The sequence below is a fragment of the Bombus bifarius genome, unplaced genomic scaffold, assembly GCF_011952205.1.
Source record: "Bombus bifarius isolate JDL3187 unplaced genomic scaffold, Bbif_JDL3187 scf7180000009432, whole genome shotgun sequence".
In the NCBI taxonomy this organism is placed as follows: domain Eukaryota; kingdom Metazoa; phylum Arthropoda; class Insecta; order Hymenoptera; family Apidae; genus Bombus; species Bombus bifarius.
Genome location: NW_022885113.1, coordinates 501,669 through 524,276, shown reverse-complemented (window position 1 = coordinate 524,276; position 22,608 = coordinate 501,669). Strand labels below are relative to the sequence as shown.

Below are 22,608 nucleotides of genomic sequence, written 5' to 3'. Positions count from 1 at the left end.
TATTCATATTTAAATTCATTCTGTAATACCTACAACGCATTCTAACAATATATCAAAGTCTTTTATTACACTGGTAATATGAATTTTTGACAAAATACTGAATATTTCTTCTTCTCTCTTTCTTTTCTCTTCCACTGTTTGTCGCTTTCTTGCCATTTCTTCTACTTCTGTCTTTCTTCTTTTGTTTACCACCATTATGTTCATTCGTTATCTCTATCTCGCATACGCGAACCATTCGATAGCATTAAAGAACATTCGAAAGTGTCAATTTTTGTTCACATGCGCTTATTCAAGAACCCTGATCATTTCGTGATTATTAAGAAAATTTCGCTGGTAAACAGTTCATTTTACCGCCGGTCAGAAGAGTCAAACATGTTCGTTTTTCAAACACGTATGTCTATTAAACGAATATCGGCTTAATCATAGTTTGAACCCGTGGCGGCGACCGTTTCTTTATTTTACATTATTATTCACACGCTATCTCGGAAAGAAGTTACGCGGAGATGAAGATTAAACAGCGCGTGTAACCGTATAACATTCGTAAACATATCTGACCTTGCTTAACACTCCTGGCCAGATTATTCGATTTATATAAAAATGGTATAAAATTCGTATTGTGAATCGAGCTTACGATATAATCCAAAATCGATCGAATGGAAGAAACTGTTTAATTGGATATTAAGGACATAATAGATGCAAAGTGGCATTGACTAAAATAATGGTAATAGTAGAACGCTAATGATTATAATACTACATTTATCGATAGTCGTTTGCGAGAAACGCGAGCTGTGAAAAACATTTCAATTCGGCTTCCTACGTTAAAAAATTGTTTCTTTTTCGAACTTGAATCGTCAACCTATAAAGAAACGTATAGTATGTGGTAATGGAATGTTTTCTCTGTGTCGTTCACAACAATTTTTGTGATAGCGGCGTAATCACAGCGTAATAAAATAAAATTCGCGCATAAAATTAGCGTAATAAAATGGTTCATTTAATTATAAAAGACAGAAACGCGAAGCACAACATATTGCTTCGAGTAAAATGAGCTTCAATTAAAGTCCGTGAGCACAAGATTATTAACTATTGCATATATTATCCAGATATGCAATAACTTGGAATCACTTTGGTGCGTCACGTTTTCAATTGGCGTTGCAATTATATGGCACGTACTACATAATATAAACTTTACACACTTTGTTCCTTCTTCTTCCTTTTTCTATTCTCAGTCTTCTAAACACGTATCCCTAGAAAACTCAACAAAACGTTCGAGAATTTTATTCCCGTTATGCTTTACCACTCTTTCTCCTTTCACATATGCATACCCTCCTCCGGTAATTCATCTAAAATATAGGGTGATCATATCTCACGTTTTTTAGCAGGTATACATATATATATATATGTATATATCCTCCTAAGCAGGTTAAAATATAATACTACCATAATACATAGTAAATATAAAATAAAAGTAGATATTTGTTTAAAAATATAAATCATTGAAAATACTTTCGTGCGAAATTAGCACGAAAAGTAAATAGAAACTTAATATATGAAATTAATACGAAAATATAAAATTGATATAAAGCTAATACATATATCTTTATAAAATTAAGACTTAATATTAATATATCGATATAAAATATTATTGATATTAATGTTTAAACAGCAGAAATCGAATTAATATCTAATAACGGTAATTTAATTTATCTTCAACACATACTTTGTTATTAAAAACTGGTACTTTGGTTGTGATAGAGTTTGTATACATAAAATTCTAATGATCTCAAAGGAAATGAAAAAGAGTCCTCGGTATCCCTTCTATATCTTCATCTTACTTCTCTCGCTCGAACCTTTCCATTTAATGAAAGGATACGATCACCTTACCATATAACATTCTCTAAATTAAACAATTTATTCTAATTAAAGATTAGTACGCAAGTAGCGGGTAACTATTACATTTAAGAAAAAAAGAAACATTTCTTCCCATTAAGGACGGTTAAAGCTTCGAAAATGAGCAACGATCGAATATACAGAATGAGTCTAATATAATCAACAGATGCGTATATTATATTACTTGAAAAATCTTCAAATTTCTGTATCTCTCTTTTCCATCTTTAAATTCTAATCACGACTACATAACATCGTTATAATAACACCGCATTTATCTAAATCTGTACACGGAAATTTTCGCATTGTTTATGTCCAACAATAAATAATTAAGCTGCGAAAAAACACCTCGATACGTCTTAACTTTCGACGAATGCTTAATATATGTATATATGTCATCATCATCATCGACATCATCATCATGATCATCTAGATCATGTAGATCATCATGGGCATCAACACCGTCATTATCGTCATAATCATCATCATCATCATCACCACCATCATCATCATCATCATTATCATCAACGTCATCATCATCATCACCATCAGCATCATCATCGTCATCATCATCATCGACATCATCGTCATCATCATCCCCGGCATCATCATCATTATCATCGTCGTCGTCATTGTCATCATCACCATCATCGTCATCGGCATCATCATCATCATCGTCATCTTCATCATCATCATTATCATCATCATAGTTCTACCGCATTTCTACCAATTATACTCTGAGAAAATGCTAAACGGAAAAAAGAAAAAGGAAAAAAGGACAATTGAATGTTCATCGTTTTGATTGTAGTACTTCGTTCATGGCATCGCAAACGACAACGCGTTATACTTACAAATTAAATCGAAGTGTACAATAAAAGAAAACTTGAGATGGGACAAAATTTCATTTTGAGATTCGCAAGATTAGAATCTAAAGACTTCGCGAAGTCTTGAAACTCTTGGAACTCGGAAATCTCATTTCGCTTCGTTTTCTTCTCTAATAAGAAATATCTATTTTGTCAGGGATTAAAATGTTAACAAAGAAACCAACAAATTAAGTTTTTAATAATTTGTAATGAAACGATTTTAAAGTCTAAAAAACACACACTTAATTGGATTATTATTGGTTAGATATAAATAAATTTATATCGTTTTATTCATAATTAATGTTTTCGTAAGTTATTTATATGAATTATTCAGAGCTTCGAATCATAAAAGTTGCTGAAATTTCTGAATTTCGAGAACATAACATTTTTTTTAATTTTCTTAAACTTGACATTTTGCGAGATTTTTCAAATCTTTGATGCCTTTATGCTTTCTTTTGTTTCTTTTACGGACGGTTTAATAGGGCCCGCCAATTTCACGCTCTTCGATCATTAGAACCATTACTGCCGATCGCTGCGCCGTCTGTTGTTTTACCCGCCAAACAGAATATTATTCGAAACATGTATCGAGAATCACGATATCCCGATGATATATCGAAAAATCGTGATCGTTCTCGCTCGATTTACATAACAACTCTATCACAAATCATTCGGAAAGCATATATAATATATTCGTACTATACTTCACGCAAATATTTGTGTATGTGTATGTTTTTTTCCTTTGTTAAATTACTTTCATCTTTCATCGTTCATAGTTTAATAAATACCTTCTGTAACATATGTACGAGAAAGTTTAACAATAATACATATCGTACACGTTCCACGCAAACGAGCTACGCGGAACGTCGTCTCCTCGATTTTTTCTTTTGGTTTCTTTTTCCTGTTTCTCTTATTAAAGAGGTTAACTTATCTTTCTTTTTTATAATTAAAGAGCGCGTCGAGAAACGTGTATAAGAGCGGAATGTTGCTTTGATCGTGTTTTAGAATCATGTCGTTGGTGCGTTTGAAGCTGGCGGCGTGTCGGTACGCCATATTGAGGTACCAGATTGGCTGATCGTGGTGATCTGTGAACAAAATCATTCATTCATTAAATCTTAATTTAAGTAAATTTTCAATTCAAGTAACTTTTACAAACTGCAGTTTTAATTTATTTAAAAATTAAGTGATTAAATTCTACAGATTCGTTCCTCTTATAGGATTATATCGTCAATATGTAGAAGAAGTGTCTTGTCATCAACAGAAGAAGGTTTTAATGGTGACTGTCTTAAATGAAAATATTGAAATTTATCAGGATTACGTTTTTTCAGAATGAAAAATTTTAATTCAAGGAAACATTCACAGTGACTCACAGAAGTATTTAAAGATTTATTATAGAAAGCTTTTGTAAATACAATATTATGTGTGTTATATCAGACTGTTTGAAATTTTATTAGATAAGGAGATACGATTATTGTTAGACTACGGATATTTATGCAAATTTTTACGAGCGCAACTAAAGAAGTCATAACAAAGCTAAGAGAGGGTAAATTAAGTAATAATAAGTCAATTAAGTTAAAGTTAAATATGTATTATAACGGGTAACGTATTTTTGATACTTTATATTAGTTTTATATAGTTTTTTTATATAGTTTTTATATAATTTTATATAGTTTTATATATTAGTTTTATTTATTATAACGTGATTATATTTAGACTGCAAACGTTTTTACATATAAATGGAATCTAAATAAAAATTTGTTTCATTCCTTAAATAGTAGAAGGAGTACTTTGTTTTAGATATTTTTTATATTTTTGTATAGTAAGTACGTTTTGTGTAGTTTTGTATATTTGAATTTTCTATAAATGCGTAAAAATCCGCACTCTAGTTATACATTGAAATTATTCCGAAAATGTGTATGATTATTTTCCAATTCGATCGACTATACTTGATTTTAAACTTATTATATAATTACCAATATTTTATTGTAAACTTTTATTCTAATGAACCTCCAATTTTTGTTATCAATGCAATATTAACAAATTATGGAAGAGTCACAAGTGATTGCATCGAATCGTACTCATTTTCAGAAACAAATGGTAGGATAGGTCTATTAATCGTCGTCACCTTATTGTCATGTCCGATTAATGGAGTTTCTACCGTGGTCTCGTCGTTGGTGCGACTCATGTACGGATGTGGGGGTGGTACATAAATCGGCTTAGAATGACTGGCGACTTGCGCGTAAATCGTTGGTTCCTGGATTGGTTGCCTACGCGTCAGAGTCGACATGGCCAGCAGTTGAGGCCGCTGAATATTGGATACTTGTACTGGCTGATAACAATTAGGAGGTATTCGTCGGTTACGGAGCGACAGCTCGGCGTACGTTAGCTCTGATCCCTGCAAAACCAGAGCGATAGCTCATTACCGATTATGCTAATTCACAAATAGATAGAATAGAGTAGTAGTATAACTAAATGATTATAACAATAAGAAATTTGATCTTTTAAGCATTGCATCTATTTATTGACATTTCTAGCGAAAGAATTTAAGGGAAACTTTAACAAGGAGATGTTATTTCATGTCCCATACACTACGGTTACAAAAAATTCCTATTCCTATAGTATTTTAACCATGTTAACTTGTTCGAGTTATTTTCATAATTTCTTAAATTTAAGGAAAATATAAAAGAATCATGCGTATTTTATTATTTAAACATTGTACTACAGTTATCGTTAAAATATTAGGAGTCTTCTTATTTGTTGAAATTAAAGAAAGATTAAGATATAAAAAATTATAAAATGAGTGATATATTATTCTCATGATTTTTTAATCAAGTAAAAGATTTTGCTTTATTTTGGCACAAAGTTGAAACTAACAGATATGAAAACATTAGTTATTGAAGTTTCTTAATTCAAATCTCAAAATATTCGATGTTAGTTTTTTGTTTATGTGGTATGTATTACGTACATGTATAGGTAAATGCATCTAGTGTTATATTTCAATTGATGAAATTCGTACTCACATTGCTTGTGTTAGTAAAAGTACTTGCATCCGTTCGTTGCTGGTGTAACACATATCTTGGTGAAGTGCCCTTGCACAGCTCGGCGTAAGAATTTTCTGTGGCAATATAGAGTTCAAGATGATTGTTAATGCACTGAGGGTAATAGCTCTTTGCTGTATCGTCAAAGCAATTGGTTTTTAATTGTTCAATCCTATTGAGTTCTTAATGAAACGACACTCGAATTTTTGCACATTTGTATTGATCAATTAAACAAACTCATTGAACGCATAAACTCATTAAACAAATAATGGATATAAAATTAGATCTAGTATAAAACTATGTTTAGTTAACCCTGAAATCAATTATTAATTCATAACCATTAAATTTTCGTAACATTTTTACATCGTTAATTTGCAGTAGAAGATTATAGTATTTCTCATTTTATAATATTTTCATTTCTATCTTTGTATGTATCCAAAATAAATTGTCTCGTGGATATATGGCATCCCATCTTATAGTGTACTTCTTCGCTAGTTAGAATCTAGTCATTCTTTCAGTAGAAAGAATGTGTATAATAATTCTCATTTCCTTTTTAGGTTTCAGGGAACATCACCTGTCATACAATTTTAGTAACCATATAGATATTATAATCGAAGAATCAAATGGTTGGAAGTTCCTCAATGTGCTAACCGATAATCACATACATCATCAACTTTGGTTAAAATACAGCGCTTATTAAATTACCTACCATTAGCGTGAGGAATTATATCGGGGTCCTTCTCGAAGCTCTCGATGCTGTCAGAGTTGAGAGGCAGAGTCGACGATTTATCGCGTGGAGAGGAACTGCCGGTTCCGGACGCGGCTAGATTCGCCATGCCGCCGTCGTCGTGAGAATCCTTGTCCTCCTGAGTCCTTGGTCGATACCGTAATCTCACAGCCAAAACTATCACAAAGATCACGAGTAGAAGGCCCGCCGTTGCTCCGACCACCGCACCGAGCAATGGTCCAGACAGCGACAGCATCACCGGTGTCAGAGCTGGAAATCATGGTAAGTACCATCAGTCTTCCTACTCTCTTCCTTTTCTTCGCGGGATCTCATTGTTCGGGGGACGAAAGGATTGCTTCTTGAGACACTCATAAATGTCTCTCCTCGCGATTACAACCGTTGAAAATGAAATTTTTCCATTATTGTTGTCGTGGATACGATTTTATGGATTTTTAGGATCATTTATGAAATACACGTTTTTTGTGATTGGTGATGGAATCCGACTCAACGATGATCTGTCACACGAATTTAGAAACTTATTGTCATTGAACTTTATTGATGACTATTTTATTGAGAATAAAATCTCATAAAAAATTGAGATATTTACTTCGAACTGGGAATGAAATAATTTCATTGAAGATTTTATTAGAAGTTCTCATTTTATAAAATTTTATTTATCGTAGCAATATAATCATTAAAAAAAGTGATTTAGCTATTGATATATCTGAGATTTAATTCTTCTAATTATAAGTCTATGATTAACCGCTTTTAATTTTAAATGTAATCGAGTTGGAAGGGTTAGATGAATTGGAAAGAGAATTAGTATCTAAACAGAAGACTAATTGATTATTTGGGTAATAAATGAGAACAAGAAGCAATGGAGTAAGATTGATCCCAGTTAGATTAGTAGAATAAAGATGTCACTGGAATAGATCTCCTTGGTTAAGTAGAGAGCTAGATCTGATCAGACAAGTAGTACAGACACATTATAGTCAGAAGAATGGTGAAATCGTCTAAAGCTGTACTTATTTAGCAAATAGCTTGTGTAGCTTTTCATACGATTTTCATATACGCATACATATCTATCTTCTTTCCTCCGAAACTATTATTCGCGTTCCTTTTTTTGGATTTGGATATAGTGAAATTCGAGCACTCTGGAGATCAGTTTCTTCGGTTGTTTAATATCTTTTTTGTGTATGAAACTTCGTTTATGACATTAATATTATCGGAGAACATTGTACCGTTCCTTTATTCTAGTAAAAAATAGCCAGTGTTAAAGAAGATTTATTATAGTTACTATACACACGTTATAATAACAGAGTGATAAAATTTTAGCTGTATACAAAAATACTCTTCTGATTCGTTTCACAACAAAACTACATGTTGAGAAATCGAATTGTTATATTGTAAAATAAAAAATGGTTGGCGTAAGAAATGCAAAAAAGGTCATTGAAGCGTCATCGTGATTCACTTGTGCGTGTAATTTCGAGTTTCGATTTGATTTATGTTCTCCCTTCGCATTCCAGTTAATAATGGATTAATATCTTTATAATAAACGAGCACTGGAATGATTAACCATGGTCCAATGGATTTCGTATTTAGCCATCGACAATTGTATAAATAAAATATCATCGCAGGGCTGATCGTCGTTCTTGATCGCGACGATAATACTCCTGTTTTCAGTCTAAAATAAGGAAAACCGTTAGCGTACAAATATTTCACACTGGGATCGCGTTATATATTTTTGGATTGCGCGTATGGTCATGTTTTAATGTATTTCAGGAATTCTGTTCTACATCCTTCGAATACAAAATATTTGAAATAGACATTCCATGTAAACATTCCATTCCTACGTAATAGTGTTTCTTATCTAATATTCTTTGTTAAGAAAGTATCGTAACGAATGATATCTAGATTATGAAATCCAAAGATAAAGTTATTATCGTAACATCAAGGCTTTTAAAATCAATTTAGAATATGTATTCTCGGAAAGGTACAAAGATCTATGAACAACAATCGTGTTAAAATATTTGTTGAGATTTCATTAGACGAATTTTCTACTAAATTAAAAATTTCATTCAGACTTCAATATACAAGAAATATGCTAACGAATCCGACAATATACAGGCTGATTCACTGATTAATCATAATCAATTAAGTAGATTCAGTGCTGACAATATACGTTTTAAAAACTAATTTAGTACCTTGTCCAACATCATCACAATGTTCGTTATGGCAGTGAAAAGAAGCTGTGCGTCATCTAAGCCTGTTCCACACTACATTAGAATTACCGTAGCAAGACTTCACGATTCGCATGCAATGACAACGGCCTTCTTGCATGATAATTTATAAACTAATAATATTAACGAACATACAAATGACAAGTTGTAAACTACAGGCTCTTATCGCATAAATAGTTTAAAAAATTTTCAATTTTAACAAAGAAAAATAGGCCCACCCTATTTCAGAACTTTAACAATTTTATTATCAAATTTATTTGCACCGTTTTATTATTTCTGCATATTATTTATTGCGCGCTATTATTGGCACTAATTGATATCGATAATTTACAACTTGTGGTTTTGTACAATTTCATTGATAATATTAATTAAACTGTCAGAGGGCCAAGGTATCTACAGAGAGGCAGGTGAAACACAGATCTACGATGAGAAGCGAAAGCGCGGCACGTTGCAAGCAGAGAATATCTCATATCTATTTCTCGTGATAGTGGTATGCCGTTCAACACCTATTTCTCTACTGTTCTTTCCACGAGTCACCGTGTGCTCCAATTTCCTTTACATTCTATCACTCCATGAATTAGCCTTTTTACTCTATTATAGAGGAAAACGAAAGTTTTATTTTTTATTTAGAAAATCGTCACCTTTGTGAATGACACTCTTTGTGAGCAGTTTTCTAGCTGATAGAGCATGAGAGCGGTATAGATTGTTGTGAAGTTGGTACTCTTGAGAGTCACAGATAAAACGCAGATAATATACTTATTGTTAATAACCTAATAATATAGCTGAATTGAGTAGCATTATATGAACCGTTCAGAAACCACACTGGTGCATTTCATAAATTGAAAAGTATGAGAAAACGATGATGTCATATACGAACACTGTTTTCTAATGTCTTGAAATATTATCATTATCTGTATCAGCTTCTTGCGATAAATGAACTTATTGAAGCGAAAATATTTCTTTTGATAGTTGAATGTTAATCGTGTATTAATAAAATCATAAACTAATGAAAAAGTGGAGTACTGATCAGTTTGGCTTCTATGAGGTTCATATAAAACGATACATAAGAGAAATTACACGACAATTCTATCGAACAAGAACAGAGGAGACAACCTTGAAATCTTTTCCTGCAACGTCTTCAAAGGGAAGAAGCCCACAGAAATTGTTCTCCAGAAAAACTCCTCTGTTTCCGCAGTGGAAATCGTTTCCCCTCGAACAACAACACCAATTTTCAAGACAATAGGATGGAAGGACGAAAATGGACCATTCAGTGCACCGCTATCTCGACAAATGAATGAACGAAACGCGTCAAATAAATGATGACTTTCTAAAAGTACGGACAGATTTCCACCGAGTTTTCGGGGCACAGTCGAAACAGAAAGAGATAGACATTATAATACGACAGAAAGCGATAGCCATTATGCTACGAAAGAAAGAGATAGACATTATAGTACGAAAGAATGAGAAAAGGATCGTGACACGTTCGTGACAGGGTCATAAAAATGTACGCTTCCGGGATTGCGATCGTAAAGGCACTTCCGCTTCAACCCTTTCCCATGGTGTTGTCACTTTTTGAAACTTTTCAAATGGTAAGTCGACTTCCATCGTGCGAATCCCAATCGACATTTTGACTAAATTTTCTTCCCTCTTTTCCCCTTTCTCCTATTTTTCTTTTTATCGTCTTCTTTTCGTCCTTTTTTGACAGACAGTTCATTTCTATTGGCACTTTGCTTTGGTATTTTTAAAATTTTGCTCTTAAAATTCTATTTGCTTTATTGCGATATTTGTTATACGAAAGAATTTAGTAATCTTCCGAACTTATAACTTGCGACTTGCAAAGTTTCATTAATAATTTTAGTTGATTTGTGCAAGAGAGGCTCGAATAAGTAGAAGATAGTCATAAACAAGAATGTTATAATAAATATAAATTATATTATAAATATATTAGAGATTAATTAATAGAAATTTCAATTTAAATAATTGGCTCTTTAAAAATAAAGACATGAAAGAAACATGCATTCAGCAGTGAATATAAAGATTAATTAAGATTTTAGAATTGAAATACAAAATTCGAATATCGTTTAGAAGTTATTGATAGTTAAATATAGAAAATTCTTTACTCGGATAATAAAAGGGAAGAAATGCATGAGTTTCAAAAAGGTGATCATGAAAGAAATTTGGAATAATTAGGAATCTTAAACGTGAAAATCCGTCACTCAATTATTTTAATTTTTCCTATTCTTCTTCCTACTTTTTGTCATTTCGTTTTTTTTCCATTTTTGGGAGGTAGATTATTTTCTCTGTCGCTTCAGTTTCGTTTTGCGTTCTACGGAATATATTGAGAGACAGTGACGTTAATCGCGGCCGATTGGAAACGTCGATTTCGTTTCGACGCCAACTGCCTCGAGCGAATTAACCGATCCAGCTAATTTCGGATTAATCGATTATATCTGTACGCCGATGTAACACTGCCACGTCCGCTCGTGTTCGTGTCTATGCCATGCGGTCCTCAGTTGATCGAGTTGATCCATGTAAGTGGACGTCCAACCGCCAATTAGCCGATTCAGTTTATTCCGGATCGATCGTCGCGTTAACGTTCGAAATGGATCGGAAGATAGACGAAATTGAGTTTTATCTCTTTTTTTTCCATTTTTTCATTGAATAACCAATGAAATTTTGAAGTATGTAACAAGTACTTTATTAGATTATTATTACTAAACTACGTGTATTTACGTAAATTTATATTTTTATGGATATAGTTAAAAAAAATACATTGTTTGAATTTTTCATTTTTGAATTTTATTCACAGTCTAGTTGTTCCGTATGGAATGACCGATTAGCGATTCATACCTCACTCGATCTAAAAAATTATGCGTTTACGTACAAAAAAGCGAAGGAGTTGAAACCATACACGACAGAGGAAATTCTCAATTTTAGAAAAGTATATTTAATTCTGTAAATTGAAAAGTACGAAAAAGCGATGCTGTTACGAACTCTGTTTTCTTGCCTCAGAATTCACCATTATTTATGTTACATTGCGATTTCAGATAAACATACGTTCAATAGAAATTGAATTAAATTTGAAGTATTACAGCTACATAAATTTCGACTGTATCTCGAATAAAAACTTATCGACATCGGTGATATGTATTTCTTGTTACGGGTATAATTGGATCTACCCGATCAACAAATAATTTTGTAAGATTGTGTTTCAAACTTTCTATGTTTGTCACAGAAGTCTTTGTCCGTCGTTTTGTCGTCAGAAGTTTTATCAGAATAAATATCTCTCATCGTTCACGTAAAATTGAACTGCACGTTTCCAATTTAATTCTACACGATCGTATTGCTTATTTCAAGCTTGTTATTTTTACAATACTCGTAATTTAGACAGGGACTATCGTTTCAATTTACGATAGAAACGTGACGAGGTTCAGCACAGTTTTTCGCGTTAAAACACGACTACACCGAGGTGGTCCGACGTGTTTGCAGAGATCGTGAATTATCGTTACGCCAGCAATGAATCTGGGATTCAGATGCACTGTCCAGAACTACGCTTCGCACTCAAGTTCGAGATTAATCAGAATCCACTTAAATTTACAAACTCCTCTAAACGAGTAGCCCTCTTGTTCTGCTTCTGTGATTCTAAGTTGATATTAAACGCAGCAGGCTAGATTCAACATAGACGTGACATCAGCATCTCTGCTATTACCAGGATGAAAAGTAGTTAATCCGAAAGCAATTTTATATTCTTGTAGTTTAGGTTCTTTGTTTCTTTTAAAAATACTTTTTAAATACAGGATAATTTAACCGTCTGGTACGGTTACTCGCGTAGCAACGAGATCGTTGTATATATTAAAATCGGAGAACGAACTTTAGTAACTTTCAAAATTAAAATCAGAGAAATTGTTTAAATAACTAAATTATTGTTTTTTCCTACAGAAATACGATATTCTATTTGACAATGCAAATTGAGATAGTTTTTTGTCTCATTTTGTTCAGGAGGGGATTTTTATCGTTATGAGTTATAAAGCGGTGGAAAAATCAACTGCAATTTTTTTTTAGCATATTTGCCTTTACCATTGAAACGATACCCCTTCTTTGCATAAAATACGATGGTCTCTTACTTTTTTTTTTTTGTTAAATAATCACGGAATAATCCGAACGTGAAAGGTGAAAAAGTTTTTCATCTCGATACTTTATCAGATAGAAAAACATGTTAAAATATCGTTCATTAGTACTGCGACTATTTTAAATCTATTCCAAGCACGATTTTTCTTACTCTTGAAAAAGTGCTCAACAATTTGCAAAGGATTTTTAAATTCTTTCAAATTTGATTGTTATTTTACCAAACATCCATTAATAGACTAAAAACGGACAGCTATTTTTGTCAACTGCAATGCATTATCCGTTTCTTGAGAATCAAATGTTAGATAATAAAATTAATAAGCTCGTGTGAAATATACAAGAAGAGGATTTGATTAGTTTGACTCATATATTTGTGAAAACTTTCTGTAAGTCTTCAAACACACTGCCGACCATAAGTACTAATACATCTATCGATACGAAGTATAAATTTAATTCTCTTAGTCTCTAATTATTTTATCATAAATTTGTTATTTTCTTTGCATATTCATATGCAGGTCACAATAAAATATGAAATGAAGCGAAATTTGTTTCATCTATCCCATAAATACATACAGTTAGTAACATAAGTATTGGCTCACTCTTTAAAACAGAATAACTTTTTCAGAAATGTATCGAATGACTTGAAGGTTTTTGAGAAGTTAGAAGGATTAGTTTACTAGATAACGAGTAAAAAAATTTTGAGAAAATTGTAATTGGTTGGAATCGCAGAAAATTAGTAAAAGTCACTTTTTACAACTTCTTTATCTGAGCTTGTAATGAAAATATAACAAATACGTTTTGCAGATTTATGTCAGTTACATATATGCTGAAAATGTCATTGAGATTGATTAACGTTGCTACGAGTTACAAACAGTTAAAAACAGCCATTAATCGTAATGTACATTCTTGTTCATCTTTCGATGTCTGTTGCTTATTCTTACATCAATCGATTTCTATGAAATTTTCAGCACGTATATGACATAAATCTACAAAACGTATTTTTAAAATTGTCATTACAGTCTCAAATAAAAGAGTTGTAAAAGGTAATCCTTGCTATTTTTCTTGCAATTTCAATCTGTAATTTTTTCAAGATTTTGTTCCACGCTTCATCCAGTAGAGTAATTCTTTTAATTTTTCAAAAAAATTCAAATTGTTTGTTGCAATGTTAAAAAAGTTATTCTATTTGTAAAGAGTGTGACAATACTGCTCCTAACGCGTATGACATGTAATAAATATTTATATACCTAGTTATGGCTGGTAGCGTATTTTTGTGAGCCATCGTATGCACACGATTCTCTTTGTAAGAGAGTTTATCGAGCTTCCGTTCTTCCTTCTCTTTTATCTCTTTCTTGAAGTCCGATGACGCGGAGGATCGCGTTTGGCCGCAGACCAATTTCGGTTGAACGCTCTACAGCTGGTCCTCACGTACGCGCGGTCGTCTTAGTGGTGTCCCTCGGAACCAGGAATTTCCCGACTTCTCTGCTATGCACATACTAACCGTTTACAGGATATATACGCGGGAGCCTTTCGCCACGAATTTGCAAAGAGCCCGTCCATTTGCATATTCGTGGCCATGGTTAGCGGAAAGACGTTTTGTAATCAGGTTCCGCGACCCATTTATAGTTCACTTTAACGATTAACGCGGCTACGAGCCGTTTAATAACCAGTGACACGACACACGACGTCGACTAATGCTCGTCTATAAATTTGATCACCGTACACCACGTAAAACCACTGATGATGGCTTAATCGTTACGATGAAAGTGAAAGCGCAGACGAGTTTGTTAGCTTCTTTAGTTTGTTTCTTTGTTTGGAGGAATTTGACGGTTTGTGTTGTTGGCTGGGTTCATATTGTTAATTTTTGTGGATTTTTCTAGATATACCTTTATGATATTTAGGAAGATTTGGTAGAATTTAGGAAGAATGTTTTTTGAAAATTCGATTATCGATATCTAAGATTGGATTTTTTAAATAAATAATGCAGTAATTTATATTTGCATGACTTGTGGATTTCTTAAGATGAATATCGCTTTTCTGGCCATTAATTTGTTGTTAGTTTTCATATTTCCATAATTATGTATTTGTTTTATTTGCTTAGATAATGTTGTTACAAATGTAAATTAAAATATATCTTAATCCTCAACCCTAAAAAATATCGTCATTTAAAGCTCATTAGTTTCCGTGTATAAGCAGAGTTAGATACCAAAATTTATTGCTCTTAGAAAGAGATAACATTATACTCGTACAACAAGGGCTTAACTTTCGTGCAGTATATATAATGGTGATCATATAAGTAGGGACAGTCTTTATATAAAAGTTTTAGCGTATATCTAAAAAATACATTTTTTGCATTAAGTCTGTATTTCCCCCATCCTCCTGAACATTTTAAAAGTATGGATCGTAATATAACAAAAATCCTTGATCTATATCATTTATCAATTTTCTATCTTTTCTGTACTCGATGCATTATTCCCTTTTTCAATTACGTTGTATTGGTCCCTTTTAGATATTGAATGGCGAAAGTCGAAATGGTTAAAATCTACAAAAATAGACTTATCATATCGATTTCCTGCGATCCTCACGTTTTATTACATATCTCGACAAAATCCATTTCATCCACTCATCCTTCAGTCTAGAACAATTCAATAACGATCTAAATCGGCGATCAACTGGTAGAGATTAATCTCGAATCGTGTTTCCATCGATGGAATGGATACGATAAGTTGATCCAACGGTTTAACAACAGAATTCAATTCTATTTGGCTGATCGATCGAGATTAGTTTTAAATCGTGGTAACATCACACATTCTTATTGTTAGTCGACATTGACTGGAGGCGAAGTTGCTGATCCTTTCCACGAGTTTATATATGATGTTGATTCTGTGTTTACGCAGCACCGGTGTTCGGTTTTCTGTTAATTCCGGCGTAGGCGAGCGTTAATTTTGGATCAGATTTTCAGTCGGATTTCCTAGGATGATCCAATGATTTAATGATTAAAACGGCTGGTCGGCCGATCTCTGCTTGATCCCAGATTAAGTCTGGATTATGTTGGCTAATCGTGAATTCTGGATTAGCTATCGGGGACACGTTTGACAGCATAATTTGATACTGTGATGCTCTTCTCCATGGCTGATTCAATGTCGAACACCGACCTAACTGACAGCGGTACGCTAACGTGAATTTCCGTTTGTACTAACGACTATCTTGCTAGTGACGTCCGATTATTTAATTCTTCTGTTCGATTTGAAATATCTGGATGAGGTACAGCGGCACGAATAGAAGCTAAACATGTAATAAATTTTGCATTTGGAGTTTAACACTAGAGCTACTCGGTTATAATTGCAGAATTCGTATCAAAGAGGTGGAAATGTGAGGTATAGTACCATTAAAAAGTATCGAACACTTATTCTTCATGAAGTATATTCTAATTACAAAATTAAGGACAGATCGAATTGCAATAATTTTAATCTTTATCCTCGTGGTAGCTACATTGTGGAATGTGACGAAACGATTAAGCTGAATTGTAAAAGTCAATATGTAATAACGAGACTGATGTTTGCAATCAAATAAATCTTATAAAACTAGTTTGTTATCTGACAAACTCTTTGTGATAGATTCGCCATTGCTAACGTTGTGTTGTTTAAGTTTTTGACAACCTAGTTATTAACTTTCAGTAATAACTAATTAACGCAACTGTTGGGTTGCTGCTTTTATGTTTCGACAAAATTATTTAGAAGAACAAAAGTAACAACAAGCGAATGAAGTTGAAGCAAATATTATTAGTTAAAATAAGAATATTTCTGATGATATATTCCGTTTGTATAATAATTTTACAACTAATGATATTAGTGAATCGAAAAGTCGCAAGTTGTAGGTTACTTCTCTTTTGCGATTTTATTATGGTACGTCAAATAGAATAATCAGATTTGTTACTTGTAGAATTTACTTCGAAAATTTTATTTGTCTCTATTATGCAAAAGAATTGATTAATGTTAACTGATATTGCCTGTTCAATAGGGCAAAGGCCATATTTTGTTAGCAGTCAACTGTATTAATTGATATTTTAGAATCGTATCAAACATGTGAAACGCATCAAAAATCGAAATGTCACTCAAAAATTACAACATGCTGAGGAATTCGAACACAAGAAATTTTTTATTGTGATAATGAAGAAAATAAAATGAAAAGATCTTAGAAAGGTGATTCACAGGAGAAACTTGAAACAATCGGGTTCTTAAAAACGAAGATTCGTTGGTCGGACACCGAAACAGGATCGATAGGATGAGCTGCGATATCGATGATGCGCAACATTCAAATCAAGCAGGCTAACTAGTTCGAACGCAATTCTGATCGGATTTCAATTTACGAGCAGTTCAGAGTGGATGGTCCACTATTTAGAACTTCAACATTTAATTCGGTAGTTGGGTTAGCATTGAATCAGATTCCGCGTTTCAGATAGAATCTATCCTTATCGAGAATCAACTGGTCCACAATATCAAAAAGAATATCCTTATTCACTTTGAAACAAGCGCGATAAAATGATCCTCGTTACTACTAATGAGTGAAATTCGAGAGATCGAGGAAATAAATTTCAACAAATTAAAAAAAAAAGAACGTTTCAACGATCATGATACAAACACTGGATAGTCAAATTTCGGAAGGAAAAGGACGATCCACGACTTCAATGATTTCAAAACTATTCAAATATTTTTCCAAAGAGTCTATATTTCTCAATGTTCCAGGTATTTTACATTTCCCAAAATTCTACAAAATAATAATTGATTCTCTTCAGCCCCGAATGCAGAAATTTCCATCAAATATATTACACAATCTCCCGAGAAGGATTCCGATAATCAATAACTAATGAAACAAATTGCAATCCGCAAGGGAATTAAAAGTAAAAAGAAAAAATGAGAAAGTGAAAGAAAGAACAACAATTACCCGATAGAAAAGGAAAGATCAATGAGAATATAGGGACGATCTGGACCACGATCGTGTTCTGGCTCAGTGTTCTGGACAGAATTTATATGTGGTCCACGGATGGCGCACGCTGACTCGAAATCGAACACTAGCTGGCCCCTACCTGGGTATCGTTGATGCTCCTGTGTCTTACCCTCCTGAACAAAGTGCGGGCTGTGAAGAACCGTGGCGTCGCTCATCGCGTGCTCCGTCATGATCCTCAGCGAGAGAACCAGTCCTGAGTAACTCCTCTCCGCTGGTAGATCGGTGATCTCGAGCATGCTAGGCGTCATGCTAGTCGCGGACGCCAATAGGCGCCTGGTGTCTGCGTCGAAGACTTGCAGCACATAGGTGGCAGTGCGCGGGTCGATGTACTCGCTCTCGGCGCAGCTCACCCTGACCGTTGTCCGACTCTCTTCCCTGATTGTACAATTCTCCGGGGGTGGAGGTTGCGCCAGCCTCTCACCTGCTACCATACCGGGCACAACACACCAGCCTCAGCCATCTTCTACAGCTACTTCGGCGAGTTTTACGAGGGTAAAAGGAGGGGAGGTCGAAGGGTTCCTTCTTATGTACAGAGTGTCACAAAATATGTGAGGGATATTTTGATGGTTCAGAAGTTAATTGGTGCAAGTTAGTCTTTTATATTCGTACTCTGTCATTATTATAACGTTTAAACTGTTTTGACAACGAAGGGGTGTTTACATCTTATAAGGGGGTAGTATAAGTCATTTTTCATGAAAGATTGACTTACGTTGACTGACTTTTGAGTTCTACATTTATAGGATCGATTTTAAACATCTAAACGATGTAAAAAGTTTATATAGGAAAATGTCGTCTGAGGGATATCTTGCATGTTATAAACAACTTTGTTCTATGGTATAAATATGAGTCACTCATTTGCAAACTCGGTTAATTTGGTAAAAAACAAAAAAAAAAAAGAAAAAATTGAAAAATCGATGAAAGTGTACAAGGTAAGAATCGAGTGCTTTGGCACTAAAATTGACAAAAATGTCAAAAGGTGCAGTTAATTACTTCAGCCTGTCATATATCGCTCATATATATCGATATTGATGAACCAGCTGGTGAACCGTTTTTATCCTATTTGTACTTCGTACCTTTCTTTTTAAAATTCATGTAGATAAATGACATAGGGTATGGACTGTTATATGATTGTTAAATATACGAATAAATCTTTCAAAAGCCACACTAATCAACTGTATTTCATTTTTTCTTATGTTCCTTACTATTTTATTTTTTTTCAATTATCCACGCTAATAAGTTAAAGGTGACGATGTTACAAATATTACTTTTGAAGTTCATCGTGGAATTTTCTATTATTTATATCATCTAGCTGCGATAAATGAATTCATAGAAATAAATCCTTTACTTTTTAAAATAAAATTGTTAATTTTTTTAAGCTCCAGATTATTTACAGTCTATCTAAGACAATAAGTAAGTTTTGTAATGGAACGTTGACAATATACGTAGATACTTGCTCAGCGGCTGACTATCGTTAATTATTTATATTTACTGAGGGCTAGCTTGAACTCAACTAAATCGCATTATGAGGTCTGCCGATATGCCGAGAATTTCTGGACTCTAATCTTTGCTCCATTTCCTACTCAAAACGTTTTTGCTAATTGATTGGGATGTGAGCTGAGCTTGTATTTGTGTCTGCTTGCGTAGCTAGTGTTATTTCTCCCTCAACGAAAAATTATTTATAACTTGAAAGATATGCTTCAAAAGACATTTTTGTATATGAACATCTTTCTTCGTCTTGATATCTAGAATCGATCCTATAAATCCTGCAAATATTTTGTGACACTCTATAGAGAATGAAGAAGGTGTTCGTTACTTTGCTCCTTTTTGTACAGTTGGGATGGTACTGATTTGTTGCTAGAGTTTTTGTTGCCCCCTTTGTGGATTCTCCTTAAGGCATGGGTTAAATGGAGGTTCAAAGTGAGATTGGGATAAGTTTTTCAGCGGCGCCGTGCGTCGCAAAGGGGTGCTTTCCTTTTGCTCGGTCGAAGGGACAACTTCAGTCCTGTATTCCTGGATAACGCGTTTCTGTATTCCGTTTGTCCGGCGTTGATGATGTGCTCAACGCTGGCAAACGTTCATGTCGGATGATTCTTTTCTCTCTTTTGGTTTTGTTTCGGGAGAAGAGGCAGTGAAGGGTTTTTCGAAAGGAATTTTCGTTATTTTCGTCGATTTTTCGATAGTGTGCCGGTTTTTCGTCATTATAGAGGTTAGACTGTATAGAATTATTTTAACATTAGAACTATTATATTCGTCGAAGTAATGAGTTTCAGATTTGTTGTTTTTGCAATTACTAAGAATATGGAGGTATTTTGACATTTTATTATCACAGAAATGTAATTACGTATATCTAATTATCTTAATCAATTATATGCAACTATGTATAACTAATGTCAAAGGGTGAAATTAATTGTGATCCAACAAGTTTCTATAAAAAAAATAATCGATACATTTTCAGTACATTTAAAGTCAACAACGTTTTAATTCACCACTATTTAATCAGTCCCTATCTTCGATGTTATCGTTAAAATGGAAAAAGTCCACCATTATTTATCGAACGATTTGAAAACTTCGACCAATGAAACAAACGTTCAGTACACCAAAAATAAATGAAAAACCATCACGTATGCATCACTTTTAATCCAAAAAGAATTTCCTTGAAAGAAGAAATTCCAGATAAATTGCGAACGTAACCGATTTTCAAGCAACATCCTGGAAGTCCTCGTTTTTTGAGTAAGCTCGATCGCGACGAATTTCCAGCCGAAAACGTAGCAACCTGCCCCAGCTCACGTTTCTCATTCGGAGCGCGAACATGTTTTAATATAAACGTCAAAGCGTAATCGATATCCGCCAGAAGATTAGACAGGTCGGTATCGATATCGAACCGTTCGATCCAACACGTTGCGTAACAAGCGTCTGCCTTTCCGTTTCGAGGCTAAGTCCGTGCCGGAAGTATGGCGAAGTGGCTATTTTATCGAATGAAATATTCGTCTGACTCGATGGAAGAAGCGTTTACACGCGCGAACGAGCCCGAACTGTTAGACAGGATCTTTTTTTCCCCTGCCCTCTTTCTCGTTCCGCCAAGGCGTGTGAAGGTTCGAGTTCGACGAGGGTACAAGCCAATAAACCGACTGGTGAGAATCGAGCAACGTTGGTCAACGATATCGACTGTCTCGATGAATAGAGATTCGTTTAACACATTCCTGTCGTTCCGGCCAGTGTTCGTCTGGAATTGAACCACTTCTTTGCCAAATCGGTTAATCTTGCAAAACAATATGTAGGGAAAATTAGTTGGAATTATATGAAAATTAAAAAAAAAATTAAAATAAAAAATTTAAAAGTTAAAAATAAAATTAAAAAAAAATTCGAAAATGAGGTTGTATACGACCTGTGAACGACTAGATTAGTGGAGATGGTGGGTTTTTAAGCATTTATGAGAAATTTGAAAGTGCGAAAATGCGCAGAATGCAAATGACTCACGATAGTGTATGAAGTATCAAGAGTATAGTTTCTATAGTATAATGTTTCTATGAGCATATAATAAAGCAACATTTCTATTGTTTCAGTCACTGCTCGCTTATAATTAGATAATAAATTCATAGTTCATCCAAATTCAAATTTCTGTAAGAAGAGTTAAAGGTCTAGATCATGAACAATTTTTAAGCGAAACATTTAATTATCATTATTATTATGACGAGAGAATTTTATTTATTTGTATATGAATATTAGAATAATAAATATTTCAGCGTAACGTTAATTTCTAAATGAAAGAATTTAAAGCTTTTTCTCACGATTTCGACAAAAAGCTTTAAATGTAAAATTACGAAATATTCAACGTCAGGAAAATGGATTAAAATTTTTATATCGAAGCGTTTTACACAAATGTGATCAACAAAAATGTGATTTGCATTTTAAATGCGAGAAAGTCGATAATATGTTGCAATTATCTTATATATTATCTTGTTTAAAGCAGGTAACCGTACATGCTGAAGAAAAAAAAGGATCACTTTTTTCTGTTTCACCGAGCTGTAAAGAGCAGTTGAAGCGAATATCACTGACGTACTACTTGACACTTTGCCAGCTCATTTATTGACACAAACCACTGCGCGCAAGAGATCCAACTACATTCGAGAACAAACAAAATTATCTGGTTTACAATCTCGTGTTACTTTTATCGAATAGTCGTGCTACGTTTAAACGCTATTTAATCCCGTTTTTCTCTGAAACACCCTCGAAAAGAATCGTTAACAAAATTCGCGGAACTCTCGCATTTTTATTTCAACTTTTTGCCGTTAGAGGAAAACGATGTATTCTGTTTTTATTTCGAGATATCGATTATATCAGAAATGAAATGCAACTAGAGTACTATCTTTTATATTGCATTTCGGATGGAGTATGTTATTATTGTTAGTAGAGATTTAATTTCTTTTGATATTTGTATAACAATTCAGAGGAACAACATTCGGAAGATTAAACCATAATCGATGATCTTCGGTAATATTTCACTTAATTTTTGAATTTTCAATGTATTAATCGAATCAAATTATATGCAAAAGTATAGATATCATCAGAAATATGTAAATTCAACATATTCTATAAGCAAGCTCAACGAAGTTGAACACAAATTGTTATTGGAACACAAATGAAATTGAAGATTAAAAGCTTGCTTTGTTTAAATACGAAAAATTCGAGTTAAGCTTAGTTAGTTCAACCAACGCTATCGGCCGAGAAAA

The 22,608-nt window shown here is 33.5% G+C and overlaps 1 protein-coding gene across 4 annotated transcripts in view; it reads right to left on the bottom strand.

Moving 5' to 3' along the window:
* Positions 1-3,478: 3,478 nt before the first annotated feature.
* LOC117215177 (hemicentin-2-like) overlaps positions 3,479-22,608 on the bottom strand; it is a 129,156-nt gene continuing 110,026 nt past the window's right edge. The window contains exons 11-15 of one of the 4 annotated variants that reach the window (XM_033461585.1): positions 17,958-18,302; positions 6,492-6,779; positions 5,765-5,859; positions 4,870-5,139; positions 3,479-3,829 (exon numbers count right to left, since the gene is read on the bottom strand). In XM_033461585.1, coding sequence (XP_033317476.1) covers positions 3,752-3,829; positions 4,870-5,139; positions 5,765-5,859; positions 6,492-6,779; positions 17,958-18,302 — 1,076 coding nt within the window. In that variant the 3' untranslated portion in view covers positions 3,479-3,751. The remainder of the gene's footprint in view (positions 3,830-4,869; positions 5,140-5,764; positions 5,860-6,491; positions 6,780-17,957; positions 18,303-22,608) is intronic. The other 3 variants (XM_033461587.1, XM_033461586.1, XM_033461588.1) reach the window with 3 other exon arrangements.